General features: G+C 40.5%; 1 protein-coding gene across 3 annotated transcripts in view; it reads right to left on the bottom strand.

Moving 5' to 3' along the window:
- LOC310634301 (histone-arginine methyltransferase CARM1-like) overlaps positions 1-20,461 on the bottom strand; it is a gene marked incomplete at its 3' end in the record, with an annotated part of 78,775 nt that extends 58,314 nt beyond the window's left edge. For 2 of the 3 annotated variants that reach the window (XM_083352559.1, XM_083352560.1), the window contains exons 1-2: positions 20,012-20,461; positions 3,495-3,620 (exon numbers count right to left, since the gene is read on the bottom strand). In XM_083352559.1, coding sequence (XP_083208685.1) covers positions 3,495-3,620; positions 20,012-20,177 — 292 coding nt within the window. In that variant the 5' untranslated portion in view covers positions 20,178-20,461. Of the gene's footprint in view, positions 1-3,494; positions 3,621-19,409; positions 19,583-20,011 lie in introns of those variants that run through there. The other variant, XM_083352561.1, reaches the window with a different exon arrangement.
- Between the last annotated feature and the right edge of the window lie 2,621 nt (positions 20,462-23,082).

The following is a 23,082-nucleotide window of genomic DNA, read 5'->3' as shown; positions in this document are numbered from 1 at the left end:
GACACCAAATCACAACACTCAGGATATTACAACACAACAAAAAACCCCACCCATTCAGAACACACCCCACCCAATCAGAAGACAGCCACGCCTCCAACCAATCAGAAGACAACCACGCATCCACCCAATCAGAAGACAGCCACGCCTCCACTCAATCAGAAGACAACCACGCCTCCACCCAATCGGAGGACACCCCCACCCAATCAGAAAGCAGCCACGCCTCCACCCAGTCAGAACACAGCCCCACCGGCAGTTGGAAGGAAAGGAACAGCCAGACCACGCATTGCTCCTGGAAGCAGCAGGAGGAACACTCCGGCCTGATGATGACGGATGGGATTTCGTCGAAACGTCGCCACAACTTTCTGAAGATGAAAGGAACGCGGGAAGAAACCCGAGACTCTAGATCTACATAGATATAGATATAGATATATTATTTTATTACATTTATATACCGCCCTTTCCCGAAGGACTCAGGGCGGTTTACAGGGTAATTAAAAAACAAAAATATAAAATATAAAAGTTAAAAATATAAAAGTTAAAAACCAAGTTTAAAAAAGATTAAATTTATCCCTGTATAAATAAAACCCCAATTAAAATAAATCAATCCTCAGCCTGGGCCAGAGAGCTCGAAGAGCCAGGTCTTCAGGCCCCGGCGGAATGAACGGAGGTCGGGGGCAGTCCTCAGCTCCACTGGCAGCTGGTTCCAAAGGGCAGGCGCCCCCACTGAGAAGGCCCTATCCCTGGGTGTTACCATATATATATATATCCTTTATAACTAACTCTCTTAATATATATTTAAGAAAATCCTTTTTGGCATTTCACCATAGTTTGACCTTCAGATAATCCTCATTTAACAACCACAATGGGGACTGGCCACTTAGCCATTAAGTGAAGTGGTCCTAAGTGAAACTACAACTGGGCTTATGATCTACCTTTGCTTTAGAAATCTGTGAAGGTTGTAAAGGCAAAGATTGGTCATAAAGTTACTTTTTCATCACCGACGTAATTGCGAATGTTTGCTAAACGAGGCAGTTGCTAAACAAGGATTACCTGTATGTCTCTGAATCTTAAAGAACCTACTGGCCCTCAGGTGGCATAAGAGGGCAGGAGCTGAGCCAAGGCATTTGCTTCCTCTGGGAAGGTGGTATGGGTAGCATGAAGTATTAGGTAACCCATAATCAGAAGTTCCAGCAAGGGAGTCCTAAGGGCGTGATCAAGAAAGGAGAGACATTTCCTGTCATCTACCAATGTGTGCACCCTCTTTTCAGTCATTCACTCTAATCGGTCTCTATAACTTAATCCTGAGGGAATTATTGAAAGCAATAGCAATTTTTATTTTTATTTTTATACTTATTAATATTTTAGATTTATCACCCGGGCAACAACTGTATTAAGATAATAATAGAGGAGTGAATGTTATATACTCTGTGATTTATTTTTCTAGCTGCTAACATATTTATTTGCTTCACCCTGTTTTTTCCTTGTTTTGTTCTTTTAAATTTTGATGATGGTGGACCAAATAAATATTATTGAACTGAACTTAATTGAAAGCAACAGAAACTTATTGCTTTTCATGTGTCTCTAAATATGGTGCAAAAGCCGAAACTGACCTTACCTTCCCTTCTCTTGGTGCCAGGACTAGTTAAAAAATTTTCTTCAGAAGAAAATAAGTAACATCCATCAATAACCACTGGCTACCAAGGCAAGATAAATTTATAGTTCCATCTGCACATTTATATTTATTTCCATAAAATTTCTGAAGCCAGTATTAACACAGAAATTGGTTTCCTTGCTGAACATTTAGACTATTGTGGGAAAGTATATTGTTAGTAGAAGATAGGCTGCACTTTATTGCTTAAATTGATCTAGATGGATAGTTTTACTCTGCAAAAAACCAACTCTTATACATTCGACACACTAAAAATCTATTTTATGGCCAGCAGCTTGACGCTATTCAGATGTTGCACACATGTTACACAGGAAGCAGAAAATGCTATGTATGATTTACTGCTGTCTAAATGGCAGGAACCGGTTGCTTGGAATATAACAATCCTCTGTATGAATTCAAGACAGACTAACAGTTGTCAAAATAAAGAGGGGAAAAAACAGGAGGTGGAAAATTTAAAACACAGTAAGTCTCAAGCAATGCATAGTGATGCAATTCTCAAATAAATCACCAGAAATATTCCATTATAAACAACTGGAGGACTGTAAACTTTTTTTGGGGGGGGGGAAGGTGTTTGTGTGTCTGTGTCTACGTCTCTCTCTCTCTCTCTCTCTCTCTCTCTCTCTCTCTCTCTCTCTCTCTCTCTCTCTCTCTCTGTGTGTGTGTGTGTAAATGACTTCAGTTAGGCCTTAATATCACCATATTTTGAATCTACCTAACTATAATTCCCAAATAATTAATATTAATATAACCGGAGATTATATTTTTCACCTATTTCACCTTCTAGCTACTCCAATCTTTGGACATTATATAAAAATATAAATAAAATACATATATTTTGCTGTCCAGAACTATGACTGAATTATCTTTCTTTGTATGCATTATATGCTTTAGTTCTGACAGATGCTGCCTAATGACAGTCATGAAAGAGAAATAAACTAGATCTGAAAAAGTAAAAGGATGTTTAAAGGGTTCACATCCATGCATCCTTCCTTATGATGTTCTAATGAATTCAGTGATATTTACTGCTGAAAAGAACAGCTTCATGCTACAAGTATAAGGCATTAGGGTTGAAAGTAAGTGAAGCAGCTGTGCATATCCACAAAAGTAGATACCACTAAGTTCAGATTCTGATGCAATTCTATGAGCCTTACAAATGATGAAAATGCTTTAAGTCTGCTTTCAAAATTTTAAAAACTTTCTCCTATTGCTCTCCCTCTTAAATATTTTGTATTTGAGCTTTATATGATAATATATATATTTACATGGCACATGTAACAAAATAGTCTTCCAGTGTTTTGACATTGAAAACACCTATAATAAAGCTGGAAAATCAGTAGGGAGAAGGGAGAATAAAGTTAACCCTTTTTAAAATAGTCCATAACTCAACCCAGAACATCCTAACACTAGTTTTTCATCAGAGCACATTAATGGTTGCCTGTATTATTTCTCTCCTAACAGAGATATTAACAATCAGTTTAGGAATGTACGTGATCAGAACAAAGCCTAACTGGGAAAGTTTTAACCATCTATTTCTACAACTGCTTTTTAAGTAACAGAAGAACGACCACCGAAATAGAGTTAAGTGCAATGCAGAGAAGCATTTAGTTCTGAGATAGTCCCATACAATAATTTTAGTCTTTTTTTTTTGCATATTTGAAACATTTCCTTTTTACAGTCCTCAATCAAATAGTGAGTAGTAAGTTGATCCGACAGATCTAACACCTGAGAATCTTTGACAATGAAGGCCTAGAGTTGACCTCAACAAATATAAGACCAAAGGAAACAAAATCTTCAAATACTGTATATATAATATTCAGCCACTTACCAGAATGTGACGTGAATTGTAGTAAGGTGCTGTTGTAACCAAGTGTTATCAAAATGGACTCTTTTCCTACACGACAATATTCAGTATCTTTATTAACCAAGCATTTAAATGCACACACCCCATCAACTGCAGGGAGAAAAAAAAATATTTATAACAAAAACACATGAATATTTGTGTTTATTAACAATATATAACATTCTTTATTGGAAGGTTTTTAAACTTCAGTTGATAAATATATAACCACAATTTACATAAAATTAATTAAGAGAGAATAAGGCTGGAAAAATTGGGTTTGTTCATTTGCCTGTTGCATAATGTCACATACTACAAAAAGCTCTCTCTCTCTCTCTGTCTCAGTCTCTCTCTTTCTCTCTCTCATTACACACACAGAGAGACAATCTATTGAATGCACAGATACAGTACTTCGATTTAGAAGAACGTCAATGTGGTACAACATGCGTGATGTAGAACAGCGTTTCCCAACCTTAGGAACTTGAAGATGCGTGGACTTCAACTCCCAGAATTCCCCAGCCAGCATAGCTGGCTGGGGAATTCTGGGAGTTAAAGTCCACGCATCTTCAAGTTCCTAAAGGTTGGGAAATGCTGATGTAGAACATAATTGCACTGAGGTATATGTGCTGAAAAAATAACTGAAGATACTTGAATGAGATGCAAAAATGGTTGCAAAAGCAGACAATTCATATCACACTTCATGCTGTGCTTGCCATGATAAAGGAAAACAAACATCAAGCTTTTTTTAAAAAAGGAACTGCTACAATATGTTACTAGTGTCAGATATTCTTATCAAAAGATAAACTTTTAAAATGCACATTACCACAACATATGCAAACATCCCTCACATGCTATGTTTCATTATTTTTGATAGTGGAACTTTCTTCCTGTATTCTATACAAATTCTATTCTACAGAAATTCAGCTTAATCAAGATAATAACTTTTTCTCATTACATATAAATATTTAGTATAGAACCCCTTTATTTCTAAATGAGATCACTGTAATTTCTTCCCTTTGTAATTTTTATGTAATTACAAAAGCTTTAGTTTTTTATGGCAAATTATAAAAAATGGATAAACTTAAAAATGATCACATAAGTGCTTTTTTCTACTGAGTTGATATTTTCCAATAACAGAATTATCATTTCTTGTTCTTTAATTCCTTTGATTAATCATTACTGAATCAACATGCTGCTATCACTTCTCAGGAAACAAAAAACAGAAAGCGTTTCATAAATCATCTAATTAAGCCTTGCAATCAAGGTGCTTCAAGTGATAATTTATAGTATAATCCTATCATGTCTTTTCAAAAATAAGCCCCACAGATTCTCCAGGAAAAATATTATAAAATATTCTTTGACCACATTTGTAATAGTGTTTCCTTACACAAGTGCACGCACAACGTTGGTGGACTCGATTCTTTGGCTCCCTTGAAAGAGTTCTTGGAATCTCCATCCAGACCCCCGTATGCACTCTGCACACACTTCTGGGGAAAGTTTTTGTGCTCGTCTATCACTATCTATTCTACTACTTCAAAGAAGAAATCTGCTTTTGCACTGGTTTATTTGGGAGAAGGAAGTTGGCAGACCACTTGTCCTGCTTTTCTCTGTAGCTGCCTTAAGCAGGCAAAATGATGACCATGGTCATCTGACAATGGTTGCTTGCTTGCTTGCTTGGAGACATTTCATTACTCAACTAGGTAATGTTAGTGCAAGTGAGCATGGGGTTTCCTGCTGTTTATATGGAGTAGTTTGCCGATTTTGGTGAGGGTGGACTTTCTGCTTATCAGAATGAGAGGATTAAGGGGATATGATGATGGATGATTAAGTTCCTCATCAGAATGAATGTGCTCATTTTCTAAGAAATGAAATTCTGTATTGTATTTGAGCTTTGCGCCTTGGTTACACCTTGACGTACACACACAAGTAGTCAAGGTGTAACCAAGGCACAAAGCTCAAATACAATGCAAAATTATAACATGCACCTAGCTTTAGACTTCTCTATATTGCTGCATTTTTCTTGAATTTTCTACCTAAGATGCCTGGGGATTTGGAATTTGGCTTACTTGGCTTGGAGCCAGACCAATCTTCAGTTCTTTCCATGAGAGAAAAGAAGAAACAAAGACAAAATGGAGCTGCTCCTTCTTCTTTCTAAAAGCTTACCTAAAAGGGATTTTTTCCCACTCCTGATTGGCTGAATTGTGTTTGATTTTCCCATGGTTTTATTCCTTCTGCCCACTACTTACCGGTATATTGCCAAGTTAGTTTTGATTGACAGATCAGATTTAGGGTCACTTTAATTCTTTCAGGTCTCAACTTTTACAATATTTGCTACACTAATAAATCTTTTTTAAAAAGCCAATTACAGTTCCCCAGTGATAAAGCTATGGCAACGTAAGCATACATAAAACCTTAAAGCACTTACTTAGGAGCGTTTTCCCTCCCCATGACACATATGAAAAGAGGGCTTGAAGCCTTTAGTAATATAATATAATAGAATCTAATGTAATAGAATGTAATAGAATACAAATATCTGGTCACAGGATATGTGGATGAACTTAAAATTCAGACTTTGCTCTGATGATACCACTAAATACTTTTGAATGGCTTTAGTGCTAAGATAGCAACGGGGACAGCTTGCGTCTCTTGCCAGAAGAATTATAAAAACTGGAATAAGAAAAAAGAAGGGCATTGAGGAAGGATACTTTCATCTCTCCAACAGCCTCCGAAGAACGGCTGGAATCTACAAGAAGATAGATGTAGCCCAACTTGCTTCAGAACAGTAGCAATATCTGTAAGTTGTTGGTTTGTGATATTAGCAATGGATGACTGAGAATCTTCACTGACATATTGCCATGCAATGTGGTGGGTGGGGGAACCCTGAGGTTGGTGAAGGAATACTCCTAAGAGTTTTAGGCACATTCCAACAACTCTCGGCCTACTCAGATTCCCCTAATCAACTTGTTCAGACTGAAGAAACTGTTTGGATGGGCAGCGAAAAGTCTCAAACCAACAATTAAGTTTAGTTGCCATGACTTAACTTCCAGATAATTCAACCTGGATAACTGAGAATATTCAAAGACAACAGTAGCAATAGATAAAATAAGCCAGAATTTGCATTGGGGTTTTTATTTCTAGGGGTGGGGGTTGTGTTGTGTTACGGTTTACAATCTTGCTCTCTATAAACTTAAGCCTTCCCTTATACTTAAGCTTATATTCATGATGTCATCATTTTTAAAAAATATTTTTAAAATGTTTTAAAATCTTCTTGTGATCAGGATTACTTTGAACTCTCTCATATTCAGCTCTAAAATTTGGGGACAGTAATTCTTTATTCATAGCAGACCACCCCCATCTAGTGGGTTGTCAAAGGTCCTGTATTTTCTTTGTGATTTTTTAATTAATTTCCACACTGCTGAATTATATTACACTGATAATATGCATTGCAACATCTGAAATTAAAAACAGGTTATATACATTTCATTAACCCACGTATTAGCAATAATGATTTTTTTCTGAATGTACTGCCTCCTAAAAGAGGAGGAATGGTTGATTCTTCTACTTTTCATTGCATGTGTGATGGAATTCTCTTAGTCTATAAATGAAAACTGAACTTTGCCCAAGTTAATAATGTGTGATTCACTGCCTCCTTCAGAACAACAGAAACATGGGGCATTTCCCCACTGTCTTAGCCAAGCGCTATTCACTTTTCCTTGAACTAATAAACTACTAGATATACATTTGCTGTCCTCATCTATATCTACCCTGTTTTGATGGGTGGCTAATTGGCACTATCTTGATTTCACATGTGAAGATACAGGGATTTGCTGATTTCTGATTTTGCTGTCCTCCCTCCCTCCCCTTCATGTCTTGAGACAGCAGGAAAAATCTGCCAATTGAGATGCTACAGCAGGAAAAAGGTAGAGCTATCATCTTTAGATTTCTTCCTAGGTTCCTTTCCAGCAACCAAAACTACCTAGCTCAGATGATTTTTTGGAAAAAGGAATCACAAAGTGAGCAAATTCTCTTCCTTTCATTTGCTCTCTTTATACAGGTAACCAGTGTGGGAGGGGGAAGGGGTTTCCTCCCGTCATTCCATTACTTCATTATTTCAGTACACTGACACCAAGAGACACTACATCCACGTCTGTCCTGCTGTATTAAAACTCCAGATGTTATTCCATGGGGTTCTAACCCTATATTGGGAATTGAACTCACTATTCTGCACACTTTACAGTGCATTAAGTTTAGGAGATAGCCAAATCCTGGTCCTTAGCAGTTGCAAAAGAAATATACAGGTGCTACCAGAATAGTATACAGTATGATCCACCTTTTCAAAGCAGAGAAATATTTTTATTTCAATGTTTCATTAAATCAGTGAGAACAATTGAATACAATATCTACAATACTGCCCCAGAGCAACTATGCAAGTCTAAAAGATCACTAGTAGAGCACAGTTCTTGACAGAGACCAGAACAGAATGACACCAATCAGCCTTTCAAGTTGGCAAGGTCAAGAAACAGGCATGGCAGGGATCCAGGAATCCTCTTTATTGTTAAACTAAAATAACAGAATCTTGAAAGCTATTCAGGATTTCTCTCTGCCCCACCTTATGCTGAAGAAAATCAAGGTGGGCTTATTTTGTGTTTCCTTCTCACTTTCCTCAGGACTGAGTAATCTTTCCTGGAAGTCCTACCTTAATGGCTGGTCCTCTCTTTCTCTGTTCCTAAGGGCAGACTTACGTTCCTTCACAACAATAGATGAAACTGACACAAGAGCCAAACCTACATCATCTGAAATGGCTGGAAACAGCTTTGAAGTTCTAGAAGGCGAAGTGTAAAGATTTTACATATCTTTCAGCTGTTGTTGGATGCTCTGATTTAAGTGGAGAGATTGCTATTTAAACAATAATACAGATAAGTACACTTCAAGAGCATTTCAGTCACCGGCCTGGGAAAAAGACAAAAGCAATATCATGGAAATTGAGAAGAAAAAAAGATACTGCCAAGGTACATTTGTTACTTCCTTGGGTATAAGTGGGAAAAGAGTTATGTACTAAATGTGGCTCAAGAATGAACAGAACAGAAATTGGGGGCAAATGAGTAATATATAGAGAACCTCTCTACTGATTAATTCTTGCTGCAAGATACATCACAATTATGATAAAATTAGGATATGCTTTTTATTTTAAAATTAAACTCTTATCAGATAAAATTATATTATCAAAAGAAACAAAGGAACTTTGGGACAAAAATACATAATCCATCTGACATGTGCTTCAAGGCAGAGACACTACCATACACTTTGACAGCAAATTGTCACTTTTTCCATGTTCTGCTAGATCAGGGCATTTCAACCTTTTCACAGATTGTACCACTTTTAGGACATGACAATATTTGAGTACCACCAGTGCGTAGCAAGGTGTCAAAAACTTGATGACTAAAAAAAAGGGGGGGCAGGGATTTGGGGTTTTACTGATTAGATTCATTTGTTGTTATAGAAATGGCTAGTTTATAATATTATGGAAAAGTAAAAAGTTGAGGTTCAATGTTAATGCTTCCTTCTACTGCAACAGAGGAAGTCTGTTCTTTTTTCCTTCTCCTCCTCACTTTCCCCCCCTTTTTCCTCCCCATTGTCTCCTACTATTTGCTTTTGTATTTTTATATTTTATTCTATAATCTAATAAAATATTACAAACTGTAGGGAAAAAGTAAAAAAGTACCAGTTTTAATTTCTTTTGTGGCTGTTCCTTTGCTGAATCACTTTCCCTTTGCACTGACAAATGTATGATGAATTTATGCATGTTTATTAATAAGCACCACTACCAGCTAGCTCAGGGGTCTTCAAACTTGGCATTTTTAAGACATGTGGACTTCAACTCCCAGAATTCCTCACCCACTGGCTTCCAAAATAAACCCACCTCCTTTCCGACATGGTCGTTTCCTGGCTTTTCATTTCATCAGCGCTAATTGCATTCTCCTGTCTGGAGAAAATGAACCATGGGACCTTTTCTTCCAGCAACAGATGCTGTTTCTTCCCTGTCCGTTTCCTCCCTGCCTGCTGAGCACTCCTTCCATAGCTTCTTCTCCATTCCCTTCTCTTTCCCTGTTGCCTTTTCCCCCCCTTTCCCATCCAAACCACCTCCTTTTATATCCTCTCCTCTCCTCCCCTTTTTTCTTCAGTTCACCTCCAGCTCTGTGCTGCTTCTGGAAGCACCAATCAGCTGGAGCCCTGCCAGAGCTGCTGAGGCTTCTGCCAAGCCCCGACAGTCCTGCAGCTCCAGCTGCCTCTCCCTCAGGCTTGGGTCACTTCAGCTCATTCCCCTTCCCCACTACACTTTTCATACCACCTGCCACATGCCAAAGTATCACAGGTGGTACGCGTACCACTGGTTGAAAAGCCCTGTGCTAGATCAGCAGCCCACAACCTTTTGGGCATCAGGGACCAGTTCCATGAAGAGAGGTTTTTACGTAAAACAGAGGGGGCGTGGTTTCATATGCTGCTTGCATCCCGCAGATGGAGCTTTGCTTGTTCTCACGGACTGGTTTCTGACATGTGCTAGATTTTAAAGCATACTACTTCTTAAAACTCTCTACCATATTTGGCAGATTTTTTTTTGCTATTGTTGCAAACAGTAGATACTAAAATTGCTGTTGTCTGCTAATGCATAAGCAAGCATTAATATATATTGTAAATATATGGCAGGTTTCCTAAAGCAGATTAACAACCATAATAAAAGTATGCACAGCTATACAGAAAGATATAAAGTTGATTTCCTCAAATATTTTCCAACAATTCAAAGTGACTGCTTTTTTCCAGTATAAAGTACAAAAATATACATGCGATGAAGGCCTAAATGCAAGAATCTTGAAGAACAAGTTGTGCATAACTTTCCTTTTACAGCTCAGTGGTATTTGAAATTAAAACTATTTTTTTGGGAAGCCTGCCAAAACTGTCAGATTCATTACTTGAAAAATATTTATTTATAACTTCTCCAGTTCTGTTCATATATATTTTCAAAATGAACAATTTTAGTGGAATGACAAAAGTCTTGTGGAGGTTAATATTTTACACTGATACTACACAATTTAGTCAAAAGGGTGAGAAGAGTATTTAATAGATTATAAGCAACAAAGAACAAAGATTTCCTTAACTGTTATTTTGATTCATACAGCCACTGAACTCAAATACATGACTTTGCATAGCCGAGTAATTTCAGTTTATTTCAGGCAAAGCTAAAGCAAAGGTACCAAATTAAAACAAATGCAGATATATACGAGATTCTCTTATTTTACTCAATAAGAAAATTTAGAATAATTTTGTAATTATCTACATTAATCAAATATAATTAAGTTGAGCCTCAGGATAGCAAATACACAAGGTAAATGAGCTATTTATGTTTGCAGTTAAGACTGGTCATAGTCTGGAAAAATGCCCACTGAATGAAGAGGTTGGTGCATTTATCTTCACTGACTACTTTTTTTATCAAGCTGCACTGATGGATAATATGAGACCAATTTTTTCAGTTTTGTGATACAGAGCTTATTTTATTTACATCTTTTTAAAGATATACTTTATATCAGGCACGTCAAACTGCCAGCCCGTGGGCCGGATGTGTCACACCAAAACCGCACCCACCCCATTGCCGGCAATGGGGAAAAAGTGGTGATACATTGCGTGACGTCACAAGTTTGACATGCCTCTTTTATATGCTTCCTAAACCTTCCTAACACAGTATATGATATTTTTAAAAGGATTCAAAATAATTACAAAATCAAATGAAGTAATAAAAGAACCCCTTGAACTCAAAATTCAATTATATGCAAATATAAACTGATAATTATCAGGGCTTTTTTTCCTCATAGAACGCTCAGAACGGAGTTCCGGCACCTTTTTTGGATGAAACCTTGTAGGGTAGGCAAGGCAGGTTGTATGACATGTGTGAGTTCCGGCACCTTTTTCTTTTACAAAAAAAGCACTGATAATTATAATAGAAATAGCCATATCACTTAGGCGTATATACCGCTTCCTAGTGCTTTACAGTATTCTCTAAGCGGTTTACAGAGTCAGCATATTGGCCCCAATAATCTGGGTCCTCATTATACCGACCTCGGAAGGATGGAAGGCAGAGACAAACTTGAGCCAGTCAGGATCAAACACATGGCAGTGGGCAGAGTCAGACTCAATACTGCATTCTACTGGTGGTTGGCTGACGTCTACTGCAGCAAGATCCCACATATGGGAGGTTACTATTAGGAGAACATATTCCTTATGCCTGCAGAATTTCTAATCAACTTTGCAAATACAAGATGGCCTTCTCGTGTATTAAAGGTTTTTTTGAATATATATTATGATATATCATACAAATTCAGCATAAACTCTTTATTGTCAATGTCCAGATGATGGAAGCTGACTATTGTGCTAAATAGATATGACATACAGACATTTGGATTGGGGAAATAGCAGATCAGATCAGAAACGGACTTCTGAATACAAGTGGAGAAATCTATTCTACACAGGACCTTTTCCAAGGAATGAACGAACACCTCTCCTGTACATTCCTTCAATCATCATTTTTCGGCATTTATACAAAACTATATTATCTTAAGTCTTTTCTTGTACAAGCCAAATGTGCCTTCAGCAATTTCCTCATAGGGTTTGGTTTCTTATCATGCTGACAGATGTTCTATTAACCTACTCTACCTTTTCTAGTTTAAAAGGCCAGAACTAAGCAAAATACCCCAATGCTGCTTAACCATCCCATTATACAGTGGAACTATTTCTTCCCATGATCCAGATGCATTGATTCTATTAATACTGCCTTGTCTTTTTAGCTGCTGCAGAAGTGAATCTTTCTATCTTGTTTCTGTGTGCAAAGTTGAGATTGTTTATGATAACTGGTGCTGTATAAAAATAAAGCTCTGAAAAATCCAAGCTCGTACTTAATTTCAGGATGTCACAAGACCATTCATCCTTTGGATGGAGTTGTTTAACCAGCTGGAATCCCAAGCTAGCCACATTTATCCATCTTTTCCATAGAGACATGATGATAGACAGAGCTACTTTACTGAGATCACAGTACACTATATCCATAACATTTCATTGCTCTATTGATAAACTAATCATCTTATCACAGAGAGTGAACAGGGAGGGGTGGGAGTGGAATTAGTTTGACACAACTTGTTTTTGATGAATCCATGTGGTTTCTAGTAATGGCAGCACCAAGTGTTGGTATGCATGCTGCTTTCTTAAAAGCTGTATCTTTTTTTTTAACTAAATTTTAAACAAAAGAAAAACAATGCAAATGCTAGAAATAAAGAAAATAAGAAAGAATAGTCAACAAGACAGAAAATAGAAAGGAAAAAGGGTAAAAAGGAAGGATAAAGGATTCTAATCTCTGACAGTGGTTATAAATGCATTTATTTTACCCTCTTTAAAGGTTACGTCATACTTTGACATAAATGCTGTTGAAAGTCTGTTTGAGCATTTTATCCAGGACCAATGATAAATCAATGGTAATTTCCCAGTTTCTATGCCTCTATTTTGGAATATCAAGATTATGTTTTTCCCCAACCTTTTGGCACTTCATTACTTTTCTGAAGATAACAGTAAGTAGTTCTGACATCACCTTTATGTTTTACTTTTCAACTTCTTAGAAAGTTGAATTCAAGCTTCTTTTTTTCAAGATGGTCCACATTACCAATATATGATGATGAGGGACTTTAGGCATAGATAATTGCTCATTAGAAAAGAAACAGGTTTGGCAAGACAGGAGCCTTGCGAAGGTTACTAAAATGGCTTTAAACCAGAAAGGAAGAAAGAGACGAAGAGTAGTATAACACCTGATGCTCTATTATCATGACTGCCAATGATAATGAAGGTGCTAACAAAAAAAAGAACACTAACATCACGGTAGCTATTTATTACACTAGCAAGCCAGAAGATGTACACTTAAAAAAAAAAAATCAAAAGATTGTGTTCCTGCTAATAAGAGACTTCAGTTGCCTTAATATCTCCTAGAAAACTCAACTAATAGTGGTAGATTTTTAATCATTCTGAAAACATTTTTTTTTAAAACAACGAAAGAAGCCTGCAGGAGAGGGAGACAGTGAGAGGTTATTTATCCTGGAGAGTTACTGATGAACATTGATTGATTGACTTGGATGTCACGCAGACTGAGAGGTCACTTGGAGGAAAGTGATCCTCCTGCTCCTCCTCCCATGACTTTTGTGAAGTAAAACTGGAGACGTTACTCAAATCTATTGCTTTGACTACTCTGAATGAGAGAGTTGCAGCTGCAACCATTTAATAATATCATTTCTAGCTTTCTTAAATCAACAGGAGTTGGATTTTATTTAAAAAAGGTACTAATTATTATAATAATAATAAAGTTGGAAGGGACCTTGGAGGTCATCTAGTCCAGCCCCCTGCTCAGGCAGGAAACCCTATACCATTTCAGACAAATGGCTGTCCAGTCTCTTCTTAAAAACTTCCAGTGTTGGAGCATTCACCGCTTCTGGAGGCAGGTTGTTCCACTGGTTAATTGTTCTAACTGTCAGGAAGTTTCTCCTTAGTTCTAGGTTGCTTCTCTCATTCATTCCATTTGGTAATATCCCAAAGTAAAGCATTTTCAGATTATAAACTTTAATGCAGAAATATGCTACTAGGAGTGAAGACAAGGCAGTAATGCCCCCATGAAACATTAAGGAAATTCAGTGCTTCAGGAGAATGCTCTATTAAATCAGCCTACTGTAAAGTATACACTTTTATAATAAGTGTATACTTATTATAATAACCATACAGCTCTTCAGTTAGAACATCAGAAATAGAAGAGAGGTTCCCCCCCCCCCCCCAGAAGACAGCATATCTTTTCCAGCAAATGATCATCACGGCTACAAGGATGTTCAAAGGTACATTCTGTGAAAGGGTATATTCTACACAGGATAAAGTGATTTGATTTGCAGCCATATGAAAAGAATGGACACTTCCAACAAATATCCTGGAATTTTTTTACAGCAAACAGGGACTCAACAGGAGACATGAGGAGATTCTTATAGGACTTTTGGAGCAGAACAATTTCTCAGAATAAGAAACTTTGATTGGACTGGAAGAATCCTACTTAGCCTGTGTTATGCCAGGTAACCAAGTCTCCAATTAATGGCTTTTGAACAAGTAACATTGTCAGTAAACCCAGTTTGTGGGTCCTTCATATCTGTTGGCAAAATCCATTTACAACAGCAGCAACAACGCAAAAACAGCAACAACCATTATATTGCTAGTAAAATTTCCTTGTGACTATAGCCATTTGATCTGAGCAACAAATCTGAATACTGAAATAGAAAAGTTGAGAAAAAAAATTCAGATGCAGCACAGAAAAAATGCCGGGTGGAAAGGTAAAAATTACCTGCTAATTAGACAAATAAAAATAGGTGCAGCATATTTGCCCAAGGAGGGACTCCTTCAATAAGGACACCAGATGTATTTTGCAGTCCAAAGAGTACAAATTATACTTGAATCTCATTCTTCTGGCTTTTATTGTCCATGGGACTTTTTCTAGAGACCACTCAATGTCTCATTTTTTTTCTAACAAGCATTTAAAAGAAAGTCTTCATTTGTTTTAAAAAATCCCATCAACTCTATGAAGTCAGGATAGGAGGCAATGCTCAATATTTACTTTTGTGAAACATATTATCACCCTTAAGGGCTTCCCATGTTCTCTATTCAACAACACAAAATAGCAGCAGTCTTTTTTTTCCAAAAGCCACAGAAAATTTGGCATTAGTTTTCCAAGTTACACAGAGATAACATCATTCTTCTCAGCATCTGTGAACTGCATACATAATGCACAGCAAACAGAAGATGGCCTTTATACCAGCTGCATTCTGTTTCATTATTTTCCAGAAGCACGGCTCAGTGGCTAATATACTGGATATGTGCCCGGGACATTTCAGGCAAAGACTCAAGGATGGCTTTAGGCAAATCTGTAAGTAAAATTAATAATACCTATGGAGATTCTCAGTCATCCAGGTCATAGTTATCCCAAAAGTGCTTTTTCACAAGGCAACCTGTTTTTCTTTGAAAACATTTCACTTCTCATCCAAGAGAAGTTTTGCTATACTATTCAGATGTAGCTGTCTTCCTTCATTATCCACGTTCACATTTTGCTGCTAACTTACCATATTTTACTCAAGAGCAAAAGCAACAATAACATTAGAAAAATAATATAATTTTAACACTTGAGGACCTGAAACAAAACATACTGTACAGCGATACAGACATCTAGTTGACTGGAGGCATCTCTAATTTACTTCTGGATCAACTAAGTAGACAAAGATTTTTTAAAAAAAGATGTTATGGAGTCCATACAGCACCTGTCTTTTCCCACAATTGTGAGACAGCTACAGATAACAACAGTAGCATCTCAGGAAAAGTCACTGCTGATTTAAAGAACTGTAAATAGCTACTACATTTGGGTTTACGTGCTCCAAAGCACCTGTTCGGATTTTACTTTGAAACAGAGCCTGAGCCTGTAATTCAGTTTTTACAGATTTGTATATTACAATATCCGAAGGCTTTTAAAAGCACTCCTAGTGTTCGCAGGAGGTGTATCCTATGTAGTTTCAGGGTCAGTTCCGACATTATGGACAGTGTAGTTTGGTTATATGTTAATTCATTTTATTGATTTGTTGTTCAAAATGTCGGAGCTGACCCTAAAAGTAAATGGAGTATACCTCTTGCAAACACTACGGAGAAAGCAATACATCTAGCCTTCTCATCTGCTAATGTGAGAACCCGATCTCATTTCTATTAAGCCTCAATCAATTGTAGACCATAGTGGGGGGAAAAACCACACACATTACAGAAAAAAAAGATAATTTTTCCAAATTGCAGGAACAGCCTACTTAGGAATTGATTCTGCTATTGTCCCCTCGGGCAGCACATATTAAACGAAAAACATAGCAAAGCCTGGAGAGGTATGGCCACATCTAGACAGGCAGTTTAACTTTACTCCAGGTGGCACAAAGTCTGCCAGCATATTTTTTTTCTCTCTCTAGGCACCTGTTCCCTGTTGTCCCTTAAATGCAAGGCCAGTGAGTGATCCTGTCCTCATGCCCTCAATATGGGAAAAATTTAAGGAAAGCAATAGGTGATTTCTTACTAGCAGGAAAAATATTACATGTGTTTGTTGTAATCTGTTGGGATGAGCTGGACTTGGTAGGAGGTAGATTCCAACAGAAAGGTAGGCCCGTAACTATTTTCGTAAGTACGTTCATCTGCCTGAATCTGATTTGCAAGGTAGATTGAGATTTTTCACATCTCCTGGTTTCCTGGGAAATCCTTAATGACTTGGGGATCAGGACACTGTAGCCCTCACCCAACCCATGTATTATTCATGGCTTCTCTTACAACCACAATGGAGCCCAAAGTGTCTGTTGTGAGACATTCGTTAAGTGAGTTTTGCCCCATTTTGTGACCTTTCTTGCTACAATTCTTAAGTGAATCACTGTAGTTGATAAGTTAGTAACTTGGTTGTTAAGTGAAATCTGGCTTCTCCATTTACTTTGCTTGTCAGGTCACAAAAAGTGATCACATGGTCCCGGGACACTGCAACTGTTGCAAACACAAGCCAGTTGCCAAGCATCTGAATTTTGATCACATGAGCATGGGGATGCTGCAAAGATCATAACTGTGGAAAAACTATCATAAATCACATTTTTCAGTGCCGTTGTAACTTTGAACAGTCACTAAATGAACTGTTGTAAGTTGAGGACTACTTGTAGTCATCTTTCTTTCTTGCTCATCCTTATGTCATTTTTTTCTCACACACACACACTCATCTTTCTCCATCATTCATCCTTCTACCCTCTTCTTTCTCACACACTTTCACTGCTTTTCCATTTGCTCTCTCATGCTTTCTCTTATTCATCTGTCTCCTCTTCCTTATCTCTCTCTCTCTGCCCTAAAAAAAAGAGACTGGGAGATATTAACCAGTAACGGATAGAGGATGATCCTGCTCATTCAGTACCACTGCAGGCTACATGTCAGCCAGAACATTTTTTTTAAGTACACGTCTAGCTGTCTCATGTTAGACTGCTACATCTGTGTAAATAAAGAGCCTGGTTGGACTAGTAAACTGTCAAAGTCCCTTCCAGACCTTGGATTCTACGAACACCTGGCGCCTGATCATTCCTGCTTCCCAAATCAAAATGGGCATGGAGGGAAGTTCCAAGGAACTGGAGGTAAAGTATCTGCTTGTAGCAGCTAAAAGCAGCAAAGGAGACCAGGATCGATTCTGGCTGTGGTCAACGCTTCTAACATACAGTAGCTGCTGAAGCACCACAAATTGTGCATAATTCTGCAGCCTGCGTCAGCGGAAGGTGGAAAACATGTTAATCCTAGATCAGATAAATACAAAGTTAGGTGGCCTCGGTCGTGGGCTTTGGATGAGAAGGAACATTGCCTTGGTGGAGCAGTGGGCTAATGCCTCCTTAAGTAACACCAGCTGCCTGCAATTAGTGCAGGTTCGAGTCCCACCAGGCTCAAGGTTGACTCAGCCTTCCATCCTTCCGAGGTAGGTAAAATGAGGACCCAGATTGTTGGGGGCAATTAAGCTGACTTTGTAATAATGCCGCTTGGGAGGTGTATGAAAGCCCTAATAAGCAGGCATATACATAGAATGAAGGCTACTGCTAAGCTTGTAAGCCGCCCTGAGTCTTCGGAGAAGGGCGGGATATAAATGGAATTAAAATAAAAATAAATAAATAAAACATCATGAGGACACGTCCTTAGAGACCAGTTGGCATGGTTCGGGCTGATTGTTCTGTTCATTCACTATTGGAATAGGTATTCCGGCACCTTTTTTGGATGGAACCTTGTAGGGTAGGCAAGGCGGGTTGTATGACATGTGTGAGTTCCGGCACCTTTTTCTTTTACAAAAAAAGCACTGGGTATAACCAAACAGTTATGAGACATTACAGTTAAATGCACATCTGACCTATAGAACTACCATGCCTTTCATAAACAATTTTTACATTTCAAAGCTTAATTAGGAGTTGGTGTCTAATTTGAACACAACTCAGTGAAAGTTCATGCTCACTGGAATTTAAGATCAGCAGCTCAATTTGCTGCCTAGAAGTTTACATGTTAGGGCTCAACCCTCAAATATGTGTAATAGAAAGGGGGGGGGGGAATAAGACCTGCATACATGCCATAGTTTATTTTTTCATTTCATTTTAAATGATACACATGTAAGAGTTCAGAAATAGCAACAATTCTACGGCAGCAACTATGGATATCAAGAGGAGCTACAAAGTAATCTTCCATATTGTATCTGTTCATTTATTAATCAAACTGGCATGCTGCCTGACTCCCAATGATTCCGGGTACACCTCACAACAATCAAAAGCATGGCAATTACCATAAAACCAATTAACAGAAGGGGAAATGAGACAAAAGATGACAAGGACCACAGATTGGATGGAAACAAATCAAAGGATCCCATCCTCCCTTGTTCTGTGCTGTACCATTTTGTTTTACTCCTCAAAAGTAAAAAAAAAAAGTTGAGAAGTCTGAGTAGTACACAACACAATAAAGTTCTCAGGAAAATCTTGGCAACCTTTACAAATCTAGGATAATAATAATAATAATAATAATAATAATAATAATAATAATAATAATAATAATAATAATAATAAGAATAAGAATAAGAAGAAGAAGAAGAAGAAGAAGAAGAAGTGTTTTTTTTTTGTAAAAGAAAAAGGTGCTGGAACTCACACATGTTATACAACCCGCCTTGCCTACCCTACAACGTTCCACACAAAAAAGGTGCCAGAACTCCGTTCTGAGCGTTCAATGAGAAAAAAAGCCCTGATAATAATACTAATACTAATACTAATAATAAACCTTTTAAGACTGTCTGTCCAACTCTTCTAGCATCTCTCATTCTACGCATTCTCACGTGAAACAAACAAGCAATACAGATGCGGATTAGTTATGGACGGGAGGGCTCCCCACGCAAGGCTTCTACTCCCGCGGGGGACCCTTGGCCGCTTTCCACTATCAGCCCACAGAGCGAAAACCCCGCACGCGCAAGTACCCAGCCGCCGCCGCCCGCATTCTCACAACCGGCAAGACCCCGTTCCCCTCGCGCCTAGAGAAAGCCGCCGCCGCCGCTGCAATCCCTCGCCAGGAGCCGGCAGGGGAGATGAGAGAGGCCCGGCTGCTGCTGCTGCCGCCGCCGCCGCCTCCTCGCATTCTCCCGAGCTCCCCCTCGGCAATTTTAGGATTGAAGCCCAGGCGCAGAGGCTCCTCGGGACCGCCGCGAGAGGAAGGCAAAAGAAGCGGCTCCCGGAGAGCGCGAAAGGCGCCGCTGGAACTTTCCGCGGAGCTCCTCCCGGGCCCAGAAGCCTCCCGCGTCTTTCCGGGAAGGCTCCGCGCGGCCGGCCCCGACTCCCGCGCCCCTCCCCGCCCGGCCACACCTGCCCGCCCCGCTGGCTTTACTTAACCGTCTGTCACGGCCACCTCGGCGCCTCCGTCCCGCGCGCAAAGCTCCAGGCGGAGGAGGGCTTTCGGGCCGGGCTGGGAGATTGGCAACCCTTCCCGGAGCTGCTCCTCAGTGAGGAAAAGCAGCCGGACGCTGCACTGCAGAAGCTGGCCGGGTGGAGCAGCCATGGATGCCGATGCCGCCGCCGCCGCCGCCCTCGGGCACGGACGGGGGAGGAGGCGGCGGGCAAGGCCGGCGCCCGCCGACGGGAAGCGGCCGAGGCGGCTTCTGGTCGGGGCGTCTCAAGCCGGCTGGCTCGAGCGAGCGGGCCGAAGCTAGAGGCGGGAAGGGAGCCGAGGCAGGCGGCGAGCGGCGAGCTTTCCTTTCGAACGAGCTCCCCATCGGAGACGCCGCCTCGCTGGCTTCGGCATCTGCAGCAAATCGGGCTCCCTCTCTCCGCTTGCCTCCCTCTTCCCGCACTTCCTCTGGAAAAAAAGGTCCCCCGAGCGAAAAACGATTTGCGCGCTCACAGGACGCGGAGGGGGACGTCGAGCGAGACTGCGCTGCGCTCGCTTGCCGTTGTCAAGAGCGACGCCTGCCGGCTGCCTTTGGAACTGAAGACGTGGGCTCTCCAGGAGATCCAAGCGTGCCGCTGACAACAAGCGTGCGCGGCGTACACGCGTCGGTCTGTCTTTGTTCGTCCGTCCATCCATCCGTTATCCCATCTATCCATCCATCCGCTATTTAATCCATCTATCCGTCCGTCTAACTATCTACTTACTTTTCTGGCTTCCACTAAGTTGGAGTAAACTACTAATACTACTGGATTTTTCCAACCTGGCACCTCCCCTCCAGGGCCTAATTGAAAACATTTCTACCGGCATGTTCTAGAATTTGGAGTGGTATATCTTATTAATGGCAGAAAGTGAAGAGGAACTAAAGAGCCTCTTGTTGCGGGTGAAGAAGGAGAGTGCAAAACTTGGGTTGAAACTTAACATTAAGAAAACCAAGATCATGGCATCCGGCCCTCTCAATTGCTGGCAAATAGATGGGGAAGAAATGGAGGTAGTGACAGATTTTATTTTCCTGGGCTCCAAGATCACTGCAGATGGGGACTGTAGCCAAGAAATTAAAAGACGCTTGCTCCTCAGGAGGAAAGCCATGTCAAATCTAGACGGCACACGAAAAAGCAGAGACATCACCCTGTCAACAAAAGTGCGTATATTCAAGGCGATGGTCTTCCCAGTTGCAATGTATGGCAGTGAAAGCTGGACCATAAGAAAGGCTGAGCGCCAAAGAATTGAGGCCTTTGAACTATGGTGCTGGAGAAGACTCCTGTGAGTCCCTTGGACTGCAAGGCGATCAAACCGGTCAGTCCTAGAGGAGATCAACCCTGGCTGCTCTTTAGAAGGCCAGATCCTGAAGCTAAAACTCAAATACTTTGGCCACCTAATGAGAAGGAAGGACTCACTGGAGAAGAGCCTAATGCTGGGAAAGATTGAGGGCAATAGAAGAAGGGGACGACAGAGAATGAGGTGGCTGGATGGAGTCAGTGAAGCAGTAGGCGTGAGCTTAAATGGACTCCAGAAGATGGTAGAGGACAGGAAGGCCTGGAGGAACGTTGTCCATGGGGTCGCGATGGGTCGGACACGACTTCGCAACTAACAACAACAACAACATCTTATTAAGAGAACCAGTCGGACAAGACACCAGGCTGGAAACCAAAAGACTGTAAGGCCAATCTGAGCCAGGAGAAAAGCAGGTGTGTGCTGGTGCTGCAGGGGAGGGGTAAGGCTGAGCAGCAGAGCACCACCTACTTGTCCAGACAAACCCCATTCAGCATGGGCTTTGCCCACCTGCCCGCACAGATGTATACAATCCCCTCCCCCAGCCAGGGTTTGCACGCACTGTTTTCAGTGGTTTGTAGTAAGAGAAACATTTGCTTAACCCACAGGTCTGCAACCCGCGGCTCCAGAGCCACATGCGGCTCTTTCAGCCGTCTCCTGCAGCTCCCAGTCCTCTGCCATGTGCAGTCCAAAAAAAAAAAAGGGACTAAAAAAGTTCAACCAATCAATTCAAATATGCCGGTTAGGTGCATATCTTGCCTTGTCTCCACTCTTCAGTCAAATCCTGTTCTGCACATGCGCGCATGTACGCGCATGCGCACACATTTTTTGCGGCTCCCAGTTTTTCCTTTTGTGAGGGAACCGGTTCCGAGTGGCTCTTTTACTGTTTCAGGTTGCTGACCGCTGGCTTAACCTGTTCCAGATTAGATACAAATTCGGCTTAAGGACACCTGGCGTCTTGCTGCACTTAATCAATGCATCAGAAAAGAAACAAGAAGTTGCCTATTTCTGTCTGCTGCCTCAATATGTGATGGAAGCTGGCTTAGCCTCTTCTGGAGAAAGAAAAAGGGATCAAAAGAGAGAAGAGAATTGTTGAATAGGAATCTTATTTTCTCTGGCTAAAAACAAAAGGGGAATAGAGAAAGAGAGAAAAGCTTCGAACTTAAATAGGATATGCACAATAGCAAAGTAATAGAATTGGAAAGGAACTTCGAGGTCTTGTAGTCCAATCTCATCTCAACCAGGAAACTCAGTCTATACCAGAGGTGTCGAACTCAATTTCATTGAGGGCTGCATCAGCATTGCGGTTGCCCTTGGGAGGCGGGGGTGGGGGTGGCCAGGGTGGGGGTGGCCTACTGGGTGGGCGTGGCTGGAGTGGGTGTGGCCTACTGGGTGGGCATGGTTTTCCTTTTATTCTCATTAAGCTGTTTGTTCATGTCAAGGGTGCCTATGGGGGCCTGGGCAGGAGTGGGACAGATCTGAGGGTCTCTGGCAGAAGGAGATGGGACCAGGGCAAGTGCCAAGGCATGGTTCATTGTAGCCTCACTGTTCCTCTCAGGCCGTGCGGGGGGGAGGGCTGGATGGTGGCGCGGAGGTCAAATGCCTAGCCCTCAAGCACCCACGGCACTAAGCCCAGCCCCACTTCCCCAAGGGGGTGCCCAGCTGCACTTATCTGCTCAAGGCTGCTTCTGCTGTGCTTGCTCTCCTTAGCCAGGTTGCTCATGATGGGTACGAGGGCAAAGTCAAG

This window comes from Vipera ursinii (genome assembly GCF_947247035.1).
Source record: "Vipera ursinii genome assembly, chromosome: 2".
Lineage (NCBI taxonomy): Eukaryota > Metazoa > Chordata > Lepidosauria > Squamata > Viperidae > Vipera > Vipera ursinii.
Note: the sequence above shows the minus strand (reverse complement) of the source record. Positions and strands in the feature narration are given on the sequence as shown.